The sequence below is a fragment of the Gadus macrocephalus genome, chromosome 8 (genome assembly GCF_031168955.1).
Source record: "Gadus macrocephalus chromosome 8, ASM3116895v1".
Classification (NCBI taxonomy): Eukaryota; Metazoa; Chordata; class Actinopteri; order Gadiformes; family Gadidae; genus Gadus; species Gadus macrocephalus.
This window is the reverse complement of record NC_082389.1, coordinates 17,124,881-17,148,689: the sequence shown is the minus strand read 5'-3', so window position 1 is coordinate 17,148,689 and position 23,809 is coordinate 17,124,881. Positions and strand designations below refer to the sequence as shown.

The 23,809-nt window shown below is 44.8% G+C and overlaps 4 protein-coding genes across 11 annotated transcripts in view; 3 read left to right on the top strand and 1 right to left on the bottom strand.

The window, feature by feature from the left end:
• pde4ca (phosphodiesterase 4C, cAMP-specific a) overlaps window positions 1-6,098 on the top strand; it is a 48,733-nt gene extending 42,635 nt beyond the window's left edge. For all 7 annotated transcript variants that reach the window (XM_060059592.1, XM_060059593.1, XM_060059596.1 and 4 more), the window contains 5 exons: window positions 456-555; window positions 771-925; window positions 1,231-1,353; window positions 1,509-1,691; window positions 2,398-6,098. In XM_060059592.1, the coding sequence (XP_059915575.1) occupies window positions 456-555; window positions 771-925; window positions 1,231-1,353; window positions 1,509-1,691; window positions 2,398-2,925 (1,089 nt within the window). In that variant the 3' untranslated portion in view covers window positions 2,926-6,098. The remainder of the gene's footprint in view (window positions 1-455; window positions 556-770; window positions 926-1,230; window positions 1,354-1,508; window positions 1,692-2,397) is intronic.
• Window positions 6,099-6,546: 448 nt separating this feature from the next.
• On the top strand, window positions 6,547-15,447 carry LOC132463419 (ras-related protein Rab-3A-like). 2 transcript variants are annotated; one of them, XM_060059578.1, is made up of 5 exons: window positions 6,547-6,706; window positions 7,853-8,077; window positions 11,140-11,258; window positions 11,553-11,677; window positions 12,058-15,447. In XM_060059578.1, exons 1-5 carry the CDS (start codon window positions 6,704-6,706, stop codon window positions 12,246-12,248), a joined length of 663 nt encoding a protein of 220 aa, XP_059915561.1. In that variant the 5' UTR covers window positions 6,547-6,703; the 3' UTR covers window positions 12,249-15,447. The 2 variants fall into 2 exon arrangements, with proteins under 2 accessions (XP_059915561.1, XP_059915562.1); XM_060059579.1 differs by having other exon boundaries at window positions 6,625-6,773.
• Window positions 15,059-17,252, bottom strand: LOC132463418 (transcription factor JunD-like). The gene has a single exon (XM_060059576.1). It carries the CDS (start codon window positions 16,966-16,968, stop codon window positions 16,051-16,053), a length of 918 nt encoding a protein of 305 aa, XP_059915559.1. The 5' UTR covers window positions 16,969-17,252; the 3' UTR covers window positions 15,059-16,050.
• Window positions 17,253-19,899: 2,647 nt separating this feature from the next.
• Window positions 19,900-22,396, top strand: LOC132463420 (pyroglutamyl-peptidase 1-like). Its single transcript, XM_060059580.1, has 5 exons — window positions 19,900-20,142; window positions 20,585-20,637; window positions 21,007-21,123; window positions 21,419-21,651; window positions 22,006-22,396. Exons 1-5 carry the CDS (start codon window positions 20,112-20,114, stop codon window positions 22,181-22,183), a joined length of 612 nt encoding a protein of 203 aa, XP_059915563.1. The 5' UTR covers window positions 19,900-20,111; the 3' UTR covers window positions 22,184-22,396.
• Window positions 22,397-23,809: the final 1,413 nt, after the last annotated feature.

Below are 23,809 nucleotides of genomic sequence, written 5' to 3'. Positions count from 1 at the left end.
AACCATACATCTGGGGGGACCCTCGCACTTGCAATGTCATTAATAGGAGACATTGGCGAATCAACAATCACATGTGATGTTAAAATAGGGGGCCTTTAAGGAAAATATGTGCATGTAAAGCACAAATAGCATGAATAGGGTTTTTAAAGGCTGAGATCAATACAGATGACAATGCAGATGTACGGTAGTCCGGTCAAACAGCCAGCGCTGCAGGGCTGCTGCCTTCGACCTGACATCTATCAGTAGTTTCAACTCAACTTAATTTGCAGAAGTGGTATTATTGCATTTGATTACCAAGCTTATAACTGTGGAGACATTGTTTGTTCTAGCTTCTCCCGATACATTCCACAATCTCATGTTTATGTGTATATAACCACTAATCTAACCACATGCAAACAAATACTAAATAGCCTTTCTGTCTGTGCGTGTGTGTGTGTCTGTGGGTGTGTCCCAAGTCAGTGTTTACTGATCTGGAGATCCTGGCTGCTCTGTTTGCGAGCGCCATCCATGATGTGGATCATCCTGGAGTCTCCAATCAATTCCTCATCAACACAAGTGAGTTTACATAGAGAGGCAAAGGGATTGTGTGTGTGTGTGTGTGTGTGTGTGTGTGTGTGTGTGTGTGTGTGTGTGTGTGTGTGTGTGTGTGTGTGTGTGTGTGTGTGTGTGTGTGTGTGTGTGTGTGTGTGTGTGTGTCTCTGAAGGCTAGCATCTTGTTTACAAATGAGGGTGTTTTAGCTAACGGGCGTCGTGATCCCGTGCGTCTGCAGACTCGGAGCTGGCCCTGATGTACAACGACGTCTCGGTGCTGGAGAACCACCACCTGGCCGTGGGCTTCAAGCTGCTGCAGGAGGACAACTGTGACATCTTCCAGAACCTCAGCAAGAAGCAGCGCCAGTCGCTGCGCAAGATGGTCATCGACATGGTGAGAGCTCCGCCGTGAAAGGAGAAGTGAGCTGGGGGGTTTTGGCGGATAGAAACGGGATGGCGTGAGATTCAGTGTGTTCTGTCTTGGCAGCCATCGCGTGCAGTATTCTGGTCTACTCTAGTCTATTTTTGTCGGTTGAGGTCTATTCTCGTCTGTTCTAGTCTGAATCTGTTCTAGTGTCGTTGTCTAGTCTTCTATTGTAATCTATTCTGTTCCGCTATTCTCTCCTCTACCATACTCTAGTGCAGTGTATTCCAGTGCGGCCTGCTAATGGTCCTGGGTTTGTCTTGTTCTTCCTGCAGGTGCTCGCCACAGACATGTCCAAACACATGAACCTCCTGGCCGACCTCAAGACCATGGTGGAAACAAAGAAGGTGACCAGTCTGGGGGTGCTGCTGCTGGACAACTACTCGGACCGCATACAGGTCAGAGCGCTGTCGGGGCAGTGTGGATGCACCGCTGTGTTCCCTTTATGGGCCTGTGTATCGAAGGAATCGATTCTGTGGAAGGGACTTTGGAAGTGAGACTGACTTTGAACAAGTGAAAGTGAAACTCATCGGTGGTTCGTTTGCCCTGCCAGGTGCTGCAGAACATGGTGCACTGTGCGGACCTGAGCAACCCCACCAAGCCTCTGGAGCTGTACCGGCAGTGGACGGACCGCATCATGGTGGAGTTCTTCACACAGGGCGACCGTGAGAGGGACAAAGGCATGGAGATCAGCCCCATGTGCGACAAACACAACGCGTCCATCGAGAAGAACCAGGTAGGCCGTCTCTCTCAGACTCCCGGTCCTAAAGTGAGGGAACAAGAACAAGAACAACTGGGCCTGGCCAGCACTCACACACTTACACACATGAAGGCAAGCTCATATTTATAGGGTGTACACGCGGGCAGATATGTACACAACATGCAAAACCTGATGAATGCAAAAAGGATTTTTTTATTTGAAAGGGTATGTATTTTTTATTATTGTTTATTTAAGTATTTTCAATTCTCAAACCCCAACAATGGTTAAGAGAATTTGAGAAAAATGCTATATATATATATATATATATATATATATATATATATTTATATTAGTGCTGTCAGTTAAACGCGTTATTAACGGCGTTAACGCAAACCAATTTTAACGGCGTTCATTTTTTTACCGCGCGTTTAACGTAATTTATTATTTCTCTTTTTCTTTTTTTTTCTTTGGCTCAAAACAAAGAAGCAGTAGCCTGACTGCTATGTTCAAGGCAGTATGTTTTTATGCTCATCGTTTAATTGCACTATAGTTTTTTTGTATCGTCCTGTTTTGATCAGTATAAAGAAAGACAAAGAAATCAAGGGATATTTAGCATAGAAAAAAGATTTGCTAATCGTGAGTTAACTATGACATTAATGCGATTAAATATTTTAATCGCTTGACAGCACTAATATATATATATGAAAAACTCTTATCCCCCCTCACTCCTCTGCTCCTCCAGGTGGGCTTCATCGACTACATCGTCCACCCGCTGTGGGAGACGTGGGCCGACCTGGTGCACCCCGACGCCCAGGACATCCTGGACATGCTGGAGGACAACCGCGAGTGGTACCAGAGCATGATCCCCCACAGCCCCTCGCCGGACCCCCAGAGCCTGGAGAGGGAGCCCGGCCTCCCCCAGGCCGGGGCCTCCGCCCTCCCCGGCCTGTCCGGCCTGGCCTCCGTGGAAAAGTTCCAGTTCGAGCTGACGCTGGAGGAGGAGGAGGGGGAGTCGGACACAGAGAGCCCACTGGGGGAGGAGGAGGAAGAGGAGGAAGAGGGGGAAGAGGAGGAGGAAGAGGAGGAGGAGGAGGAGCAGGGATGCAGGGGAAGGGGAGCCCCGGTGCGCTCCAGGACGGGGTCGGGCGGAGGCGGCAGGCTGGCCCCCCAGCTGCCCCGCAGGACGTTGACCTCGGACTCTGAGAGGGGGCTGGCGGAGGAGGGGGGCGCGGAGCGGGAGGGGGCACCCCTCTTCAGGCTCGGATCGTAGCACCCGACCGCGGAGCCGTTGGATTCTTCTGCTCCTTAGTTTGTTTTTGTTTTGCTCTTTTCAGTGCCTCACCCTCCTTCTCCCCCCCGATGCCCCTTCAACTCCCACGACCCCCCCCCCCCCCCCCCCCCCCCCCCCCCCACCCACCCACCGACTCCCCCGCACATACACACACACACACACTCACCTCAAACCCTAACCTTGTTGGTTGAGGGTGGACTTGGGACTATGGTGAGACAGGGGACTGCCTGCACATGCTCAGCGAGGATGGTGGGAGTTCAGGAAGTGTGCTTAGGCGTACACAAGCGGTCACTTGCACTGGAGAGCGAGAGAGACGCAGGAGACGCGGAGACGAGGAGTTCACTGTTCCCCCACACCACTTCCAGGCCATGATAACAGGAAGCTGTGTTTCTGGCTGCTCTTTTGTTGAAGTTATTTGAGTCAGTTTGGTGTGGGTACGGTATTTGTTCTTCAAAGACGTTCAGAGGAGAACAAAAACAGAACTTTTATTTTTTCTTCAACTCAAGGTCTACTACAACAAATGAATTGTCTTCCTCCTTTTGGACTATTTGTGACTTTTATGAAGAGCGTGTGACGAGCGGGAACGACAAGATGAAACCACAACAAAATAAACTGTGCCAAACTGTGCAATATACAGGGGACTATGCCGCTTCAATGTCATCTGTTTTATTGTGTTAACAAATGTATCTTTTATTTAGGACCAGCAACAGTTACAGCGAATAGTAAACAACCACGATTTTTTTTTTGTCATACGTCAATGGAGAATGAGCAAAGATGCAACAGATCAGAGGGGACAGCGAACATCTCTGGAGAGATCTTTGAAGGAGATGGTTCTCATGTAGCTGACTGACCCTATCATTAACATTGTATACTTCACATAGTTCACATGATATTTCTCAGCAATGGGTAGTACAATAGCCTCACCCTTGTTTGAGGAAGAGGTCTGTTTGAATTAGACTGCAATTTGATTGCTGGCAATACATATACTTTTTTTTGTGTGCATATAGATTGTCTTTTTTTCTCTCTTGTTTAAACCTGACCTTGGCTTTTACATTGACAACTGCTACTTGTGCGACGCTCACTTGGTGCCTCCTAGTGGTTGACAGGGGGCACTGAAGTTGAGCAGGAGGTGGAGAAAAGTTCTCGCTTTATATTTTTCGTATGAAAACGAATACAATTAAAACATGATGTTTTTGCTGTAGGGCTTCCCCAAAATACCCGTTTCTAAATTATAATTGAAAGGATGTTTTTTAAGAGGGTTTCATAGCTCGGTTAAGATGTGTATGTTATGTTTGCCACCTTCTCTCTTTTATGACCTTCTCTCTTTTATATCTTCTTCAGTTTTAGCACTTTAGCCAAGCCCGCTTCCTCTCCAGATATGTTGGACGTATTCATTTCCTTATGATTTGTCATTGGCTGCCATGACGCTGGCTTGGAAAGAGGAGGGAGACAGAATTTATTTTTAAAAAAGGTTTCTTATACTACAATAAGTGCTTTAGTACTGCTAATGATGCAGGGTAAATATTTACACCCAGGACTGACTATGTCACAGTTATATCAGAAATGTCATTATTTTTACTCAGGTACAGCTGTCATCAATACACACATTTGTGAATGATTGGTTATTAATTATTGGAGTAGACACAATGATATACCTGGTGTGTGATTCATGCACTGAGAGCCTCGATTTGTCATAGACCTTCAGGACATTTTCATTTTTCTTACCGTAAATCTAAGAAGGTGATTTTTTGGTATTTTTAATTTGTCAATATTTTGATCTCCCAAAATAGCCAATGACAATGAAGTGCCAAGCATAACAACACGTACTGTAATTTCCATTCTGCCAGTGGCTACTTTCCGTCCATGGCTTGATGAAGTCGGACGATTGTAGCTCTCCGTGTGCCAATTCACCCCAGAGATTATTTCACCCCCCCCACCCCTACTCAAAGCCCATTGTCCGGACTGAGAACGAAAATGGTCTTAAAAAGATTGGTGTTTGTTTGAGTGAGCGTATGTGCGAGTGAGTGACTTTCAATGTATTTGCTAAGAAAAACCAAAGCACTTTGTATGGTACTTTTTACAGTTCTGCACTCAGTACATGTGACAGTGTGTAATGTGACTGTTTCACAGTATTCAGGTTTTATTTAGTTGTATTATTATTATTATTATTATTATTTTATTTCTTTCTGCATAGCTTTGGCGCCATGCCGGCTAAATGGGTGGGACAACACCAGCTCCCTGCAAGGTTTTTGTTTTTCTTACTATTTTATTTTCTCTGAATAACTGCAAAATAAATGATTAGGGTATAATGCATGACAATGGCTGCAGGAGCCAAAGACCATGAAGGGTTTTTTGTAGTTATTACAAAAATATATACACGCACACTTTGGCGAATTGTTACATTTCCACACTGTTCTGACCTGTGCCACTCTCCACTCTGTAGCGATAAGAGAACCAAACTGAGACACCCTCAAGGACGCCTTCTGTAACAGCGCGACCAGCCTCAGACAGCAACACTAACTCAAACTCTGTCTGTCTGTCATGCAGTGGTTCATGTTGTACGTTGTTTCCTCTCAGTGCTTCATGTTCATTTAATTTATAATTTATGTCTATTTTATCCGTCAGAGACTCTGAAGTAAGATAGTTTGTCTTGAGCCCAAGCCTACTTCTTCTCAAGCTAACCAGGAGAACAAAAACAAAGGACAGATTTCAACTACTGCTTCATTTCTTAGTTTTATTTATTTATGACTGGTAGTTACTATACGAGCAAAATGCTTAGGACCGTCAGGTGTTTTATTCTTCCATAGCTCACTAACAAAATACTACTCCGGCTTTGCTGAAACTTCAGTCTGTTCTTTCTGTATATCCAGATCTGGACGTCAGACATGTCTATTCCAGAAGGTTCTCACAGTAAAAGAGCCATGATTGGTTTGGTGAAGTGAAGCTAATAACAGGTTGAATGACCTGACCAGTGATCACAGATCAGTCTTTCTTTTTCTATGATTTTTATTCATAACAGCCAACATTTAAATGAATCTGCAGCCATGACAATCAAGACACTGCTGTATTTCTATAGTGTGTTAGCTTTCTCTTTGACTGTAATTGTATATATGCCTGAGTGTCCGCCCTGCTAATAAAGGAAAAAAAACGCATCTATTATGTGTTGTTGTGCCCTTCTCAAGACAAAAGAACGCATGAATGAACGAAACATATGTTATTGATTTGCAAATACATGCAAACAAATTCAGGTGGAATAACATATCAACACATTTTTACATATTTGTTTGATATATATGTCAAACAAAACGAAAATGTCCATTATTTTTCATTAAAACATATATACAGTATGTATATATACATATATATATATATATATATACATATAAAAACGTGTGTGTGTGTGTGTGTGTGTGTGTGCGTGTTTGTGTGTGTGTGTGTGTGTGTGTGTGTGTGTGTGTGTGTGTGTGTGTGTGTGTGTGTGTGTGTGTGTGTGTGTAAATGTCCACTTGAATCATAATGTGTACCTACATATGATTATATAAACTTGGTCGCCAATAATTAGATAAAAAATAATAGACAGGGATACGCATGATTGATGGGCGGGCCCCTGCAGTTTAGACAAGACGTCGTGTTTACATCAATTTGCCAGAGTGCCAGCGTTGAGCCCGCCCTCTTCGCTCCCGTCAATCAAGAGACGCACACAGACTGCTGCAGGTGCAACGCTGTCACTGCATAGGATCATAAAACAAGACATTTCATGGTAAGCCCCGGCTTCATTCATACTCCCAACAAGACGATATAAAAAAGGATAACCTCCGCAGCAAAGGGTAGGCGAGCGATCCACCTTTGTGTATTATATTTGTATTGGAAAGATGATTTCGAAAAAGCAAATACACAAAAGAGAGTAACCTTCATTTGACATAGATGGGATGCTAGCTGCCTATTATCCACGACTGTCACGGTACGCTAGGCTAACCGATGCTAGCCTTATTGCCCGATTAGTAATGATTATAAACATCAGCGTTTGTTGCCATATGCTTCGTTGGTTGAAGGTCGAGAAGTAAATAGAGGTAGTTTATTCAATTTGTATTCAAAAAACATTGTGCTCATATACTTTGGTATGATGCACGATTCAATATCTTCTAATGTTAGCTAGACGGTGGAGTCGAGCTGTTGTGTGTTAATTTGGGATAAGAGGCTAGGGACAGCTCAGCCCTGGTGACGCTGTGTGTGTTACTACAGGCTAGTAGCTCATGTATTACCACTATAACGACAACCAGGGATGTTAGACTGGTATCACGGCAGCATTATGCATACAAACATATGGCTGTTTAGAATAGAGGGCTACCAGATCATTTCTAAGCAGCCATATGTTCATTCATAATTGGCTAGCAGGCGCTTTGCAGTGGCCAGGCCACTGCACCCTGGCTAAATGGGATAGGCAGTTTAGCTGATGCTAAGCCCTGGTGCTTCCGCCTTCTTATCAGTTGTGGGACGTACGACTTTAGTGCTGCATCTTGATGGTAAGCGTCCCATGGTAGCTGCGAGAAAGCTATTTATGTCTGTTGTTTTTTGGGGGAAAGGGATGTGTGTGTCTGCTGCAACCGTGGGAAATGTGGTATTTAGGTGGGAACCCAACTGGAAAGGGACTGGTGATGATTAAAACCCTATTATTGGGGTTGTAATAACAGACACATACTCAATGAATGAGCCTTTATGTGACCAGACTGGTTCAATCTTTATATTATGTTGTTAATGTGTTATTTATACATCTCTATCGGACACATGGGGCTATGGGTGCTTTGCTTTCTGTCGCCTGCAATCTTAAGAACAAACACAGATTGGACCAGTGAAACTCAACCACCACAGCGCTGTTTGTATTTGCGTTTCTTTTTTTCCTGTATAGATGGCGTCAGCAAATGCTAGCTATGGACAGAAGGAGACTTCGGATCAGAACTTCGACTACATGTTCAAGATCCTGATCATTGGTAACAGCAGCGTGGGGAAGACCTCCTTCCTCTTCCGCTACGCAGACGACTCCTTCACGCCGGCCTTCGTCAGCACGGTGGGCATCGACTTCAAGGTGAAGACCATCTACAGGAACGACAAGAGGATAAAGCTACAGATCTGGGTGAGGAACAGAGCGACGTACGGTATCTCTCCATCTGTCTGGTAAAAAATAGTTAAAAGATGTTTTCTTAAAAATAGTCAGCATTTGCCATAGAAATTATCTTAGTGATAAACCTTTTCAGGGGTCAGGTGTACATTCTCCTATAACCAAATAAGTAATTTAGAAAATCTAGTTTTGTACACTTGCCTCACTCAGAATTGTTTGATATGATGTTTGTTCATTGATAATTTCTTCATGGTAAGCTACTGATCGATCATTACGGATTAAAACCTAAACAATCGGCCCCGGACCAGGAACCAGGGGTGTGCGATATAAAGAGTTTGTGAACATTGAAAACGTTTCCACGATCTGCCTTTACAGAGAGATCGTTAGTATCGTGCTACGGCGCACATTCTATCAGTGACGGTTCTATGGCTCATACAGATCGTCCAGAGTGGTCTCAGCCAGATCTTACATCACACCTTTTTCGATAAAGGTTAGACACACTTATAATAATAAAAATAATAATACATTTAATTTAGAGTATTACATTTATAGAGTATAATAGAGTAGAGAATTTATAGTATCCTGCCACTTTTCGTAAACAACATCGCTCATTATATTGCTCATACAAAATGACAAAAACGTATCACCAATATATCACCGTTGGTCACAACTATGGGGATGACATTCTTTTTTTTTAAATGTCCTAGGGTTCTAATTCCAGCTCAAACAGTGGGTTAACAGATGCTACTACTAACCTTAAAAGAAAGCACCAGAAAGAGGTTTCCAGCAGTTAAACTGTGAAAGGAGCCGAAGGCGCTCGAGAAAAGCACACAGTTTGACAGGACATGTATGCGCTGGACAAAGGTCACTGATCCGGTGACATCTTACCTTGCCAAGGATATGATTCCCACTTAAACCGTTGAAATTAGTGTTTCAAAAGCTCAAAATAGTTGATCTGCTCTACGAGGTTCCCAGTGCCAATATTTGAAATAAGACCATCATTCAGAGAAAATAGGAGTGCAATTCGATGTTTTTGCCACTCTTCCTGAATCATTTTGTTAATGTTCCCCTCTGCCTGAAAGGCAGAAAATACTCTTGGACGTCAGGACGAAGGGACACTGGCAGCGAGGTGTGTGTGGATGTGTAGAGAGTCTGGGCAGTGGTTTATGTTGATCACAGAGTCCAGGAGAGGGTTCTGTTTCCTGGGCACTTATAGTATAATAACGCCACGGTGCGTGAAGCATTTCATATGCAACATCGATCATTGTCTCATACACAACTCATGTACAACATTATTGTTGTCGTGGGTTGTAGCCATGGGGGTTCAAAGTGCCCCATTCCTTCTTAGAACTCTCAGCCCAAAGCATGTTTTTTTAAATCTCATAGTGTTCAGATTCCAGCTGAAACATTGGACTAATTTACACTTTAATGTTATGTAGGTAATCTTTTGAAACTGAGATACAATTCTTGTTAAATGTGCATACTTGGCAGATTTCCCCCAAAACATTTTTTTTTTGCCTATATGGTTTGTTATTATTTCTTTTAGGTTTTGTTACCTTGTAGTTCCATATTTTTTATTAAATAACAAAATTTGTTTGGCTGTACTGTGAAGTAACTTCAAAGTAAATGTAAAAACCAACACCGGAATAGTGATAAGATGGTGGATTGTGATCCGGCCTGAAAAACAGTGATGTGATTTCTATTGCCGACCCTACCAGGAATCAGCTTAACATTGACAATAGGCTCCTGTTGTTATTCAACCTCATTTTTATCCTTACTATCAATTATCTTTTAGGCCTTACACATATCACATGTCAATCGATGCACAGATAAGCAATAAGCAAATAATAGTGAATAACAAAGCCATTCCATACATAGGACATATTGTTGATTCGACTCGCCAACTGCGCTGGACCACTTAAGTCCTTAACAACACAATACATGTTTGTTCCAGATGCTAGTCTGTGAATGAATGAGATTCCCTAAGGGCTGCATTCCTTTTTTTAGACACTGGTGCTTTTGAGAGTCTAGCGTGCTGCCCTTCACCCATCTCACTGTGAGCCTCAGACAGCTGCATCTCCCTCTTCGTAACACAAGCTGTTAAAGCGCTCTGCTACTTCTGTTTGGGTATTTCCCGTATCATTCCATCCAAAGTGGCTGACAGTGAATTTGATTGTGGATCCATATTATGAATGAACAGGTAGGGGTTAGGGGGGGCATCAAGTATGCCTATCGATGCAGACATTGGGGTTCCCACCCAGAACACCCTAACCACTACACCAGCCTGCCTACCCCTAATAAATAGTTCACACTGCTTGTTTCCGCTGAAGAGCCTTCAGCTAACATGTCCTTCACGACGTCCCCCTGATCAGCGAAGGGGCTCTCTCCCTGAACGCCACTCTTAATTTATGCCTACTTGATGTTTGATGACCAAATTCCCGGTCTCCTCCCCTCCGACCTTACTAATGACGGCTCTGCTCCATCAGTCCAGTCCCATCTCCTCACACCGGGCGTAATGTGCAGCAGCACTCCGTCTGCCATGTCTTCATAGGCCTTACCCTTCATGTCTTAATAGGCCACCATACCCTTCATGCGTTCCGACAAGCGCCATAAAGTTTCGACCCCGGGCCGGTCGCAGCTGATTAGGCTTGACGCTGTGGGAGGATGTGATGCGTTGTGGCCGCGGGCCGTTAAGCGGCGGTTCCTATCTACCACCGCGGCGGTGCTGAGCTCCCCTTGCTGAACAAAGAGGCAGAGGATGGCACGTGTCAGTGGGTCCAAACGTGTAATTGTTAACCGTACGGGCCCTGTTCAGCGAGGGAGCCATTGTAATCCTCAGGTCTGTCCGATTAAAAGATCTGAATTTGTGGAAGAAGAATAATCTTCAGCCCCTATTTATATTTATAGCGATTATTATTGATATTTATACAAGTGTTTATTTTTGGGTTTGTTGAAAATGGGGATTTGGATGTCGGGCTTCACTTTGGCATTATGAGTTTATAGAGGTTTTAGCCTACAACATTACAGGACCCTTGGTCGGACCTGTACCAACGTTTTTTGTCCATGTGTGCGTACAGGACACAGCTGGCCAGGAGCGCTACAGGACGATCACCACAGCGTACTACCGGGGCGCCATGGGCTTCATCCTGATGTACGACATCACCAACGAGGACTCCTTCAACGCTGTACAAGACTGGTAAGCAACAGAACAATTACATAGAATACAGACTCTAAGTACAATTTACATATGTAAAAAAAAAAATACCAAGATATATGTGTATATTTATATACACACACATACAGTAGATATAGATATCGATATGTATGTATGTATATATATGTAACTATTTCCACTACAACATTTCAAACTGTAGCAGCCACATTCTGTCAGCCTTGTTTAGTCAGGTTAAGCAGAGGTTGTCTAACAGTATGCATCAGGGCTGGTGATCAGAGCGCCGCCTGACGCCGTGGACGGTCTGTGTCCCCGCAGGGCCACCCAGATCAAGACGTACTCGTGGGACAACGCCCAGGTGCTGCTGGTGGGCAACAAGTGTGACATGGAGGACGAGAGGGTGGTGGCGGCCGAGAGGGGCCGGCAGCTCTCTGAACAGCTGGGTACGTCCACTCACAGCCTGGGGAGAACACAAGGGGGGTGGCCCACAGATAGACCATGGGGCCATGGGGTTTAACCTGACCCCTTTGGCTGAGGGTCAAACCCCCTGCATCAAGATGGGAAGTAGGCTACGATATTCACCTTTACTTAAAAAGTTGTGTTTATTACCTTACTGGTTCTATGTGGCATTATGACTCTGGTAGGAGGTATATTTTGGTTGCATTGCCCTCTGCTTTGGAACCACACCTCCATGATTTGTTGTTTGGTTCCTTCCTATGGGTTGTAAAAGGACTCTTAACGACTCTAATACAAAGCGCTCTGTGGTCGCTCGCGGAAGGACAATCCACACAAGGTCTCACATCAGTGTCCCCGGCCCCCGTAGGTTTTGAGTACTTCGAGGCCAGCGCCAAGGACAACATCAACGTGAAGCAGACCTTCGAGAGGCTGGTGGACGTCATCTGTGAGAGGATGTCTGACAGCCTGGACAACGCCGACCCCACCGTGACCGGGGGCAAGCAGGGTCCCCAGCTCAGCGAACAGCCTCAGAGGTCCAGCCAGGACTGTGCTTGCTGAACACAACCCCCACACACAACCCCACACACACACACACACACACACACACACACACACACACACACACAGTCTATACACACACACAGTCTATACACACACCCACACACACAGTCAATACACACACGCACACACGGTCAATAACCACTGCTGATACATTTAATATCTCTCTGTCACTCTTGTTGTTACACAAACACTGCCATATACAGACATGAATCAAGCTGCATTTTAAATCTGTGCCCCCTGTTTAACAAAGTGGACCGTCAAAGTGAGCGATCCTATTGCCAGAGATCTCTCTCTCTCTTACTTTCTCTCTCTCTCTCTCTCTTTCTCTTTCTCTTTCTTTCCTCTCTCTTTCTCTTTCTCTTTCTCTCCCTCTCGCTTTCTCTTTCTCTCTCTCTCTCTTTCTCGTTCTCTCGCTCTCACATATGAAGAGGCAGTTCTATCCCTTCACACCACCCGGTGCTTGCGGGGCGAGAAAAGTTATTTTTTTGCCACAGCCTGAATCTGAAATGTCACTAAAGGTCGAGGGTAGAGGCGACAACTCATCTTCTCTTGTGACATTTTATTCCGTTCAAATGTCCAAAAGCAAGTTACACCTGATCCCCACCTTCTTCTACACACACATACACTCTCTCAGACACACGCGCACACACACACACACACACACACACACACACACACACACACACACACACACACACACACACACACACACACACACACACACACACACACACACACAGCACTGAGGGATCTGAATGGACCCTAATGGATCTGAATCACAACATAATCTTTGTTATTTTTGAGCCCCGATGGATATGTGTGTGTGTGTGTGTGTTTGTGAGTGTGTGTGTGTGTGTTATTCGTTTTTGTTATCCTTACTAAATGAACTGGATGTGATCTTGTTGCGCATGTTGAGTCCGTAATCCATCCCAGTTTTGTGGTTGATTGATTTGTTCTACCGGTCACGCGGGACAGGTTAGATTATACCTTTGCGCAAGGAAATCAAATGTATTGAAATAGCACGCATTGTTTCAATGATTAGTTTGTTCTGTTCTGTAGTTCTGCTTTGGAGTTTAGGAAGGTCATTCCTATCGATGGACCCTTTTTCAGTTCTTCTAGTTGGGAAACGACTTGAAGGAAAAGCGAATGGAAAAGGAGATGTCTTTGACCATTATGAGAATGGTGTGTGTATTAATGTTTAGAAGAAGAATATACAACAGGCGTGCATTTTTAGCAATGCATTACTGTATTACGATTGGATATGATACCACTGAAAGAAGACTTTAAGATGTTGTATCCCAAGCTGTGCTGTTTGTGAGAGGTGCATGACTACTATGTCTCTTGCCCGTGATTGGTTGATTGGGTGGCTGTTTGGTGAAAGGTTCCTAGTCTCAGTTGCATTACCCAATCCGTCCGTTTGTGTTTAGTGTTTTTACTACTGGACAGTAGCAAGCGTACCCCAAAGCTTCAGAGGAACAGGGGAGGTTTGGCCTCTGGACATCCATATCAAGTTTGAACCTTCAAGTCTCTACTTTTTCATTTACCGTGCGCATGACAAAACCAGTGCCCACGGCGACGGCATGTTAGTCAACATGTGTGCATGGGTACGCCACAAAACTGCCCTTTTCAACCTTTATCACAGATTCCCGTGTCTATAAAGTCAATGTTTTTTTTTGTTCTTTCAGTTTGTTTTGGCATTTATATATTTTTTAGGAATTGTTGATATGTTGTGTATGTTTATTTATTCCTGTATTTTTTTATTTGGATTTTGCTGTAAACAGTACAAACCGTTTTTAAAATGTCAGCATTGACAGACGCACGTGTCAACATGTTTTAGTACCTTACGACTTATTGAGAATTATATTTATATACAGTATTTATGACTTATTTATGTTTTGAGAAGCTGTTCTTCCAAGGTTGCAGTTTGATCTACGCACTCTTGTGCCGTAGCATAAGAGATGGTCCACCACTATGTCACACTGTAGCTATTTGTTTTTGTTTGGATTCTCTCTGACACTACTTTGCGTGTGTACAAAGTTTAAGGATATTTAAACATGACCATTCCAATCGTACGATGTAATGTACAAGTCGAGTCTGTAATCATTTTTAAAACATTCTTTGAGCCAAACTGCGTACGTTCTAAGATCTCTAAAAAAACAGTTGTTCCTGGATTAATCACTGGACCCTATCAGCGCTGTTCGTACTCAACCGAAAGCAAACCTTTCTCTTGCAAGATACTATTTGTGTAAGAGTCTTCTACAGAGCAGAGTTTTATTTATAGAGAATTAAATATAAACCTAAGAAGTTCAGATATGGCCTCACTTGCTTGGTTGTTACACTTTCTGAACACTAGAAATACACTAGTGGCCAAGAGGAGGAAAACGTGGAGAGAAGGAGGTGAAAACACTAAATCCAAAAATGTTTTGCCGGAATTTTGTTTCCTTCTAATTTTCTGTGCTGGGTTACTTCTTTTTTTGTTTGCTGTTTTGCTACGCTGTACACTTGCTTCTGACTGAGGAACACGTATGGATACGGTTTGGCTCCCCCCATCCCACCACTTTGTAAATAAGACTTTTCTGCCCTTTTCCCGGTCATAGTCAAGTGTGAGTTGTGCTGTAATTCCAGGTTTGCCAGGTTTGCTAAAACTGAGCAATCAATAAAATTATCTGAACATGATAGTGAAAGTATAGTCAATTTTGTGTGTGTGTGTGTGTGTGTGTGTGTGTGTGTGTGTGTGTGTGTGTGTGTGTGTGTGTGTGTGTGTGTGCGTGTGTGTGTGTGTGTGTGTGTGTCAGATCAAGAAGAGGTTGGTTTTTTAAGAATTCATTGATACATAAACACTTTTCAAAACCACCAGAGGGCACAATGTTTACCATAGTATTGTTATACAATTGTTACAAACAAGCAATCAGAGCAGCGTCATCACTTTGACATTTTGTTAATGTAGTCGTTTCAGTAAGCATTAATACTGCGATGAACAACGCTCAACCGACCTGCTTATGTAGTGAATTTAATGTGTTTGAGAGGTAAAAAAAAAAACAACTCATTACATGTAGCTATACGCAGCTTCTGATGTCCACAAACACACACTCACACACACACACACACACACACACACACACACACACACACACACACACACACACACACACACACACACACACACACACACACACACACACACACACACACACAATAATGAATAGTTTAAGGTAGAAAGCAACACAACAATCACGATATAGAAAAGGCGTTTCCTACTGCACACACATGGCATTTAAAACATGCACTGTTCACGTCTGCAACAGGAGGGACGTCAATAGTGTATTATGCAAATTACACGTTTCAGTAAATAAAATATACATTTTTTTTCAATTGGTAAGTGCTTGTAAACAATGAAGGCATTACAAAACGAAGTGGATGTTCATGAAAGCACCCTGGTATTAGATAGCAGATTGTCCAGTTAAACATTACATGTAGAGATCTATCCTTTGCCAGTCCATTGGATGATTGCGAGCGGCATAATGAGCAAAATGGCTGCACCACTGTCTGTTTGGCAGCCATACAACCCAGAAGGGGCAGCCTACACCTGCAGCTGGTCTACCTGCAATTTCCAGTTCACCTGGGACTCTATGGAATTACTTGGAACCGCATTTAAACCTCTGCACCAACAGCAATTAATCAAAAGTCATTGTCGTGTCTGTCTCCCATTAACTCGCTTGAACCCCCAGAGCGTTTCAGTCTCAGATCCGATACCTCAAAGCAAAGGATGGTTGAGTGGAGCACATTTGGTTTACGAGATCTAATATGCCTGGACCTGATTTGGGAGCAATTGGCATCCATTGCTGACATGGTTCATCACCTTCTGCTTCAGCTGGGCCACTTGCTCTCTCAGCACCCCGGCCGTGGAGGCAAGCTCTGTGTTCTGTGTTTTCAGTGACTTCACCTTGTCCTCCAGGCGGGAGATCCTCTCCAGCTTCCTCTTGCGGCACTTAGACGCCGCTATCCTATTGCGCAGCTTCTTCCTCTCTGCCTTGATGCGCTCCTGGTTGTCCATGTCGATGGGGGACATGGGGGGGCTGTCGCCGAAGCTATGCATGTCCGGCACCGTCTGGGGCTCGTCCTTCACCAGGCCAGCGGACTGGAGCCGCGACAGAACGGCCGCCGCGGCCGCCTGCTGCTGCTGGACGACGGGCATGTGGGACGGCGGTGGGGGGAAAGGCACGGTGTCCGTGGAGTAGTGGATGGTCGTTCCCTGCAGGGGGCTGGAGGCGTAGCCGTTGAGCGTGGTGTACACGGGCAGATCGGACGCCTGCTGGAGTCCAACAGACGCTGCGTTGGAGCCGAGGAGCTCCAGGCGGTCCACGGAGACGCACGACGCCTCGTTCAGCTGGTTCTGCTTGTGGAGGTCCTCCAGGGCTTTCACGAAACCCTCCGCGAATTCCTGCTCGTCGCTGGCGGACTTGGGGTAGAGGAACTGGGACGTCGGGTTGGTTGTGGTGACCATGCCGTTGGACTGGATGATCAGGCGCTCAAGGTCCGGAGAGGCGAGCTTCAGGAGTCCGAGGTCCGGGGAGTTGAGGATGCCGTCCGTGTCCCGCAAAGGGTTGGGCTTGTTGGACAGCTCGTCGTCTTGAGCGTTGAGATTCAGGTTGATTTCCTTTTTCATCATGCTGCTTTGGGTGTAGATGCTCGAGATTCTTCGGTTCTTCGTTTCCATTCTCTGCCCTCTCACGCGAGGGATTGTTCCGCTTTACGCATGGATAAAGACCTCATTGGTATCCATGAAAACGGGGAAATAATCCTATGATATGTCCCTTTATTTCGAGTGTAATCCGATCGTTATTTAGTATCCCGCTTTTGATTAAGTTATTTCACTTCCCCGCTGGAGTCCATTCAGTCCGAAAGGGTGTCTTTCCTAGGAACTGAGCGCAAGTCTTTCGCAATGGTACGCCTGCTATGCGCACGCCCAGCCCTCCTCTGCTCGCCTCCTATCCACAAAAATTCCATTATGTCACTTCAGAGCGCGGAGATTGGCCCAACATGACGTTGGTTTCCGGTCCGATTTAAATAAGGGGGCCGAGCCAGCCTTCATTGCCATGGCGATCTTAGGTAAACTCCAAACATTGCAATGCATTGTGGTTTGATGTCATAGCATAAAAAAGCTCAGGGTCGCCAGAAGAGAGCAATGACTGGGCGGGGAAGGTACACACACAAGCTGAGGGTTGAGCAGAAGTAACAAGCCTGAAGGCGTACCGTGTGCATAGCTGTTAACAGGATAGGCCAGTTTTTAGAAGTGCAGAACTCCTTTCTAGCCCAGACTTAAACCAGAATAAAATAGAGTGGAGGATAAAGCCCTTTAGACCATCCGTTTCCATAAAAAACTAAACTAAACATGTTCAAATGTTAAGTGTATATTATTTGTTAATCTAATGTTGAAACAGTCACACACACTTACATCCACTATGTTTGTCATTCGTAGGTTGAATCAAGAACCTTTTACAAGTGGAGCAGCAAAGTTTTTATGTGCCGCTAGTAGGGAGTTCCTGGCGAAGCCAACATATGATAACATTCAGCCTTTAACAAACAGAGCGAGACCAAGAATCAAAAGGCACAGAATATAAGAGAAGATCTGAGCTTTATGCAGTGACCTGGCTTGTGTTTGCATATGGTGTTTGCATGTTCTCCATGTGTCCTGGACTTTACCTCTCCTACTTAACATCAAACATCGGCCATCTTGAGCTGATTACGAACTCTATATGATGCCTTTGAGTGTGCAATAAAAACACCACACAATGGATTAGTCCATCAAGAATGTACCCCTCATGCTCATTAGTAGATAGTGAAATAAAACATTCTGCCCCCCTGATCTTTCCGATTCGTATTCCTTCTCTGCCCTCTGACTGGGTCCTAAATTACTGGGTTGATGTAAATGTTAAGTAATTGTAGATGCAGGATTGCAAGATGGAAGAAAGGATGAACCACAGCAAATGGGATAGCTGGTCCTAAAGAGTAGCACATAGCAGTGTGAGGGGTTCTTTCTAACTGTTTTCCCTGTTTCTATATAGGAGTAGTGGGCACTGGAACAGTGCAACACCCAGGGACCCGTTCCCATTTACAACCTGTGGCTCTCAGCCCAGGGCTCTGCCAGGAGTGTACCCGAGATGGAGGTGGTAATATGGGCGTCAGGGACCCTGGAACACCCATGAGATCCTCAAACCATCAGAAATAACAGATGGCTTTCTAAAATGAAACCCCTTGTTTTGGAATTAAAATCAAGATCCACTCTTAAAACAACTGCTGCTGCACATATGTTTGTGCAAAAGCAACCTCTTGATAATATTCCCTAAAGAAGACATGTGTTTTGTAATGATAAGAGACACATCCAAATATGGAGTTGGACCACGCTGGTTATTATACGTAGGCCCCTGTATGGTGGACACTAGAAATATTGTTATTCCACCCACACAGAGAGGGAGGCAAGACGTCAGCAGACACCTCTGCATCACCAGAGAGGAGAGAGGGCATCATTAGTTTCCATGGCAACACTGACATAGCGAGTGACGTAGATGGAGGCAGAGAGAGCGACGAAGAGACAGAGGTGGGAGGGGGAATGGGTGGCTGTCAGACTGCAGTGCAGGGTGTGTGGGTGTTCTGAACAGTGGTGACGATTAATATTATGTTTGTGTGTATGTGTGCGTGTGTGTGCGTGTGTGTGTGTGTGTGTGTGTATGTTTGTGTGTGTGTGTGTGTATGTGTGTAAGTGTGTGTGTGTGTGTGTGTGTGTGTGTGTGTGTGTGTGTGTGTGTGTGTGTGTGTGTGTGTGTGTGTGTGTGTGCGTGTGTGTGTGTGTGTGTGTGTGTGTGTGTGTGTGTGTGTGTAAGTGTGTGTGTGTGTGTGTGTGTGTGTGTGCGTGTGTGTGTGTGTGTGTGTGTGTGTGTGTGTGTGTGTGTGTGTGTGCGTGTGTGTGTGTGTGTGTGTGTGTGTGTGTGTGTGTGTGTGTGTGAATGAAGTTGGTTATTTTTATGTATAACTGTATAGCCGCTAAATGGTCATCAGACTCTACATCGTTAAATATGCTTTTTATGAGGGGAAAAGAGATGCACCTCCTTTTTGCATAATGTTTAAATTATGTGTAGGTTTTCGTGGCATAGGGTCCAGATACTCGGGCCAGAGCATGTGCGTCATTCACGAGCCAGGGTGGGGGCGACTGCGGCTAGAGGGGAGAAAAAAAGGTGCAAATCCTGGCTTAAGGAAAATAAGCGCTGTCTTCATGAAAATGTATTTTGTAGTGTTTAACTCTTGACAGGGTAACCATGGTAACCACCTGAGATGCACATAGTGAATTAAAGGCAAGTTGTTGTCTTTTGTGGAATTTAATTAATTTAAATAACACAACTGATGACTTCAATATGGCCCATATGGCCAGAATGTTAGTATGCATTTTGGTAACTAAACAGCGTCATTTTGCGCAGTGGAAGAAGATCTGGTGTGCATATTGACAGTTGCTGTCGGTGGTCAATACGCTTTCCCAGTCGCCAGCTGTCTTAATGTGAACAGCTTGATCGATGCTGGATGTGTCAGTGTAGGCCTTGTCTTCTGGTCACATGTCATACAGCAATATACATCGTTGTACAGCAGATGGCAACCTCATACATCTGCATGACATGATTGCACAGCTTCCATCCGAAGAAGTCGAAGAGGTGCCTGAACTGTATTTAAACCCATGATTGAGAAAACCATGGACCTTTGGTCTGAACCATAGTCTACACTTTGGTCTTCGCACTGCTATCAATTAGTTGTTGTTCAGATTGTTTTGCTCTGAGTTACTAGTGTGCTTTTGTGACTGTTGATCAAGAAAAAATGCCCACTAAGAAGAAAGTGATAGTAACAGGTAAGTGGTTGAAATGTTTGAAAATGTGTAATGTGATTTTTATTTTATTTTTTCTTCTATTCATGTCCCACTGTGGTTATACTGGTCAGGCAGACACTGTTATACATCCTGTAAACTTGCATAATGTATCATTGATTTTGACTGCCCATTTTAATGTATGTACTGTATTCATAAACTGTCTGCTTTTTGGAAATTATATTGTGTTATTAGTAGAATTAGTAGAATTAATTGTATTAATAATAATAAATAATAATTATTATATTTTATCGCAGAGTTTTGAAAGGAAAATAACATAATAACTACAACTTCCCATTGAAAAAGGGTATACAAAGTTGAATTACAATTTAATTATTTTAATATTTTACTTACTATCTTTTATTCTTGGTTACACAATGACTTACGGTCTGTGCTTCAATCATTGATCACGTCACGTTCCTGTCAGGGTTCGAGCCATTTGGCGGAGACAAAGTCAACTCCAGCTGGGAGGCAGTGAAGGTTCGGCTAATTACTATACTGTAGATCAGATGTGATGATGAACTGGATCCTGCAGTCCCCAAAGCGCTGATGACCTTTCATATATTTTATGTCAAATGTTATGAAAATAACAGACAGCAAATTTTCGTCATCGAGGCCATCGAGGTCCTAGGTTTGATTCCTCCATCTCCACATTTTACTCATAGACTTTGTATGGCTTGCTCCTAACCAGCTCTTTAATGATCCAAATCTGAATGCACTCTAAGTCACTTTGGTAAAAAGCCCCTGCTAAATGAGTAAATACTGTGATGAGAGTAGAGTTAAATAAACAATATGAGTCTGTATCAGATTCATTGCTGAAGACATTCTTCCTTTGTAATGAAACGACAGGAACTGAAGCGGTTAGGGCTCGGCAACTCAGTGGACCTTCACGTGCAAGAGATCCCTGTTGAATACCGGGCTGTGAAGGACCTACTGCCATCGCTCTGGAAACAGCATCAACCCCACGTAAGGAAACCTTGGAAAGGTATCAAAGCATAGCAGCTACTCAGAATACTGGGGGTGACAGAAGCTCAGTAGGTAGAGCGGGTTGGCTTGGAACCGGAAGTTCGATCCCCGGCTCGTCCTAGCCGGGGATCGAACTTCCGGGTGTCAAGGTGTCCCTGAGCAAGACGCCTCACCCTGAATGCTCCTGACGAGCTGGCTGTCGCCCTGCGTGGTTGACTAAATGTAAATGTAGAACACTTCGATGCGACGCCTGTGCCTCTCTCACATGGCGTTGTGTTGACTTTCCCCCCGTTAGCTTGTGGTCCATGTGGGTGTGTCTGGGATAGCCACCACGGTGACTCTGGAGCAGTTGGGAAACAACCTGGGCTACAAGCGCCCGGACAATGTTGGCTACAGCCCAGAGTGTGGGTGTTGTGTGGTGGGTGGTCCCGAAACCATCCACTCTGTCCTGGACATGGAGGGGGTCCGCCAGAGGGTGAAAGAGTCTGGCCTCGGGGTCGCTGTGTCCACGTCACTGGATGCTGGAAGGTATCAGCTTTTTGATTTTGAGTTTGCTATTAGTGAGAGGGTTTTTATAGTGTGCCATGGGTACATTATTTGTGATTGAATTGATTAAGTTGTTGAATAAGATCTGAAATAAATAAGTTGCCTTACATTTTCTGCACACAGGTAACTTGAATTAACTTAATGTGAATGAAGATGCAACCAGAACAACATTGTTCTTCTACTTGCTTCCGGGATGAGTTGTAAATGTGTGCCTTCTTGTGATTCTGCCTCACAAACGGGTCTAAACATTAAACACATAGCATCCCTGTGACACCGCGTAAGCTAAAAGCTGCGTCTAACACGTCCCTCCCTCTCTCTGTGTGCGCTCCACGCCAGGTACCTCTGTGACTACTCCTACTACACGTCTCTGTACGCGGGGCAGCGCAGGTGTGGCTTTGTGCACGTGCCCCCTCTGGAGGAGCCCTACAGCAGCAAGGAGCTGGGGCTGGCCCTCCAGGCCGTGGTGACGGAGATGCTGGGGCTCCTCGCCAAGGCGGAGGGCACAGAGAAGTAACCACACAGCTCCTGCTGCCAGCCGCCCCATGAACCCCCTCCCCCTCTCCCAGTCCATGAGGCCCCGCCCGCCCCAGGCAGGTGTACCGATTGAACCCAATGCCCTAAAGGGGCTGGGACCCAGGAGGAGCCATGGATCAGGTGGGGGCGAGCTGTATCATGGGACCACGACCAGAACTGATGAACTACTTCAATAAAACAACTGCAATCCAAACTGTTATACTGTTTTGTTGTTCTCAACGGGCCTCAATCAACCATCAGCCAGCTTGTTCACCTTCCCTGCTCAGTTCCCCCGCCCACGCAGCATTTGGATCCAAGATAACCGCTCGGCGAGTCCCAAGAAGTGATTGCAAAACGTGGCCATGGCCAAGAGTACAAAGGTACATCCAAGAGTGTGTTCCAGGACCAGTGCATGCCGACAATCATTCATAACATTGTTGATGGAACTAACTAATCAGGGAGCACAAGCCCTCGATATTTTACAAGAGCTGTTAAGATCACTAAGAAATCTTATCAGATCATAGGAAGGGCAAGATGTTGAGGAAGCAAAGAAAGAAGTTGGGGGTGACACCACAATACAGAAACCACTCGAGTGAGGCATGAGTAACCAATGAAGAAGATAACCAATATGATAACCATTCATATCCATCACCTGCTGCCTCCCACTGGGACAAGACCTCAACCTGACAGGTCCCTGAACCACGAGGATGGATGGAGAAAGAAGGCCTCAGAAATTAGTTATTGCTGAGCTGTTATGATAATATGACTGGAATCTTCTAGCTTTTAGTGGGGGAGTAAAGCAGAAGTGCTTTTTACTGGAAAGGACTGCTGAATCAAACGCTTCTTTCTCTGGACCCTCCCAGATGAAAACCATGGCTGACACATGTGAAAACATAAGTGTTGTAATGGTTGACCACAAGTTCACGAAAGTGTGAACCAATGATAATTGATGATATATCAGGGCATGACAAGTACACAGCAGCATGTAAGCAAGTAACCAATCATCATGTGTACTTGTGTGGAGAAAGGGTTGGACCAGAGTGAGAGAACCTCCTATAGAAGTGATGCTCCTGAGGATGACCAGACGTCATGACTTGAGGCGTAGTCAGCCAAACCACAAATCAATGAATTGATTAGTATTAACAAGATTAAGGCCCAATCCCATTTCTACCCCTTACCCCTTCCCCTTACCCCTCCCCCTTGTTTTGAAGGGGAAGGGGAAGGGGAAGGGGAAGGGGAAGGGGAAGGGGAAGGGGAAGGGGAAGGGGTAAGGGGAAGGGGTAAGGGGTAGAAATGGGATTGGCTTTAGGCCCAATCCCATTTCTACCCCTTACCCCTTCCCCTTCCCCTTCCCCTTCCCCTTCCCCTTCCCCTTCCCCTTCCCCTTCCCCTTCCCCTTCCCCTTCGAAAATGGGATTGGGCCTAAGACATGGGTACATTGGTTTGCTATGTACTGTACTTTGTATATATAGACAACAATATATCAGTACTTTTATTTCAAATTGTCTTAAAAATCCTTTCTCCTTTCAACCTGGGTAGCAGACAGAGTTGATAGCAATGAGGATAGACTACTTTGAAATTTGAAACTCTAAACTAAAGTTCCAAAAGTGACTTTATTGCTTATCTT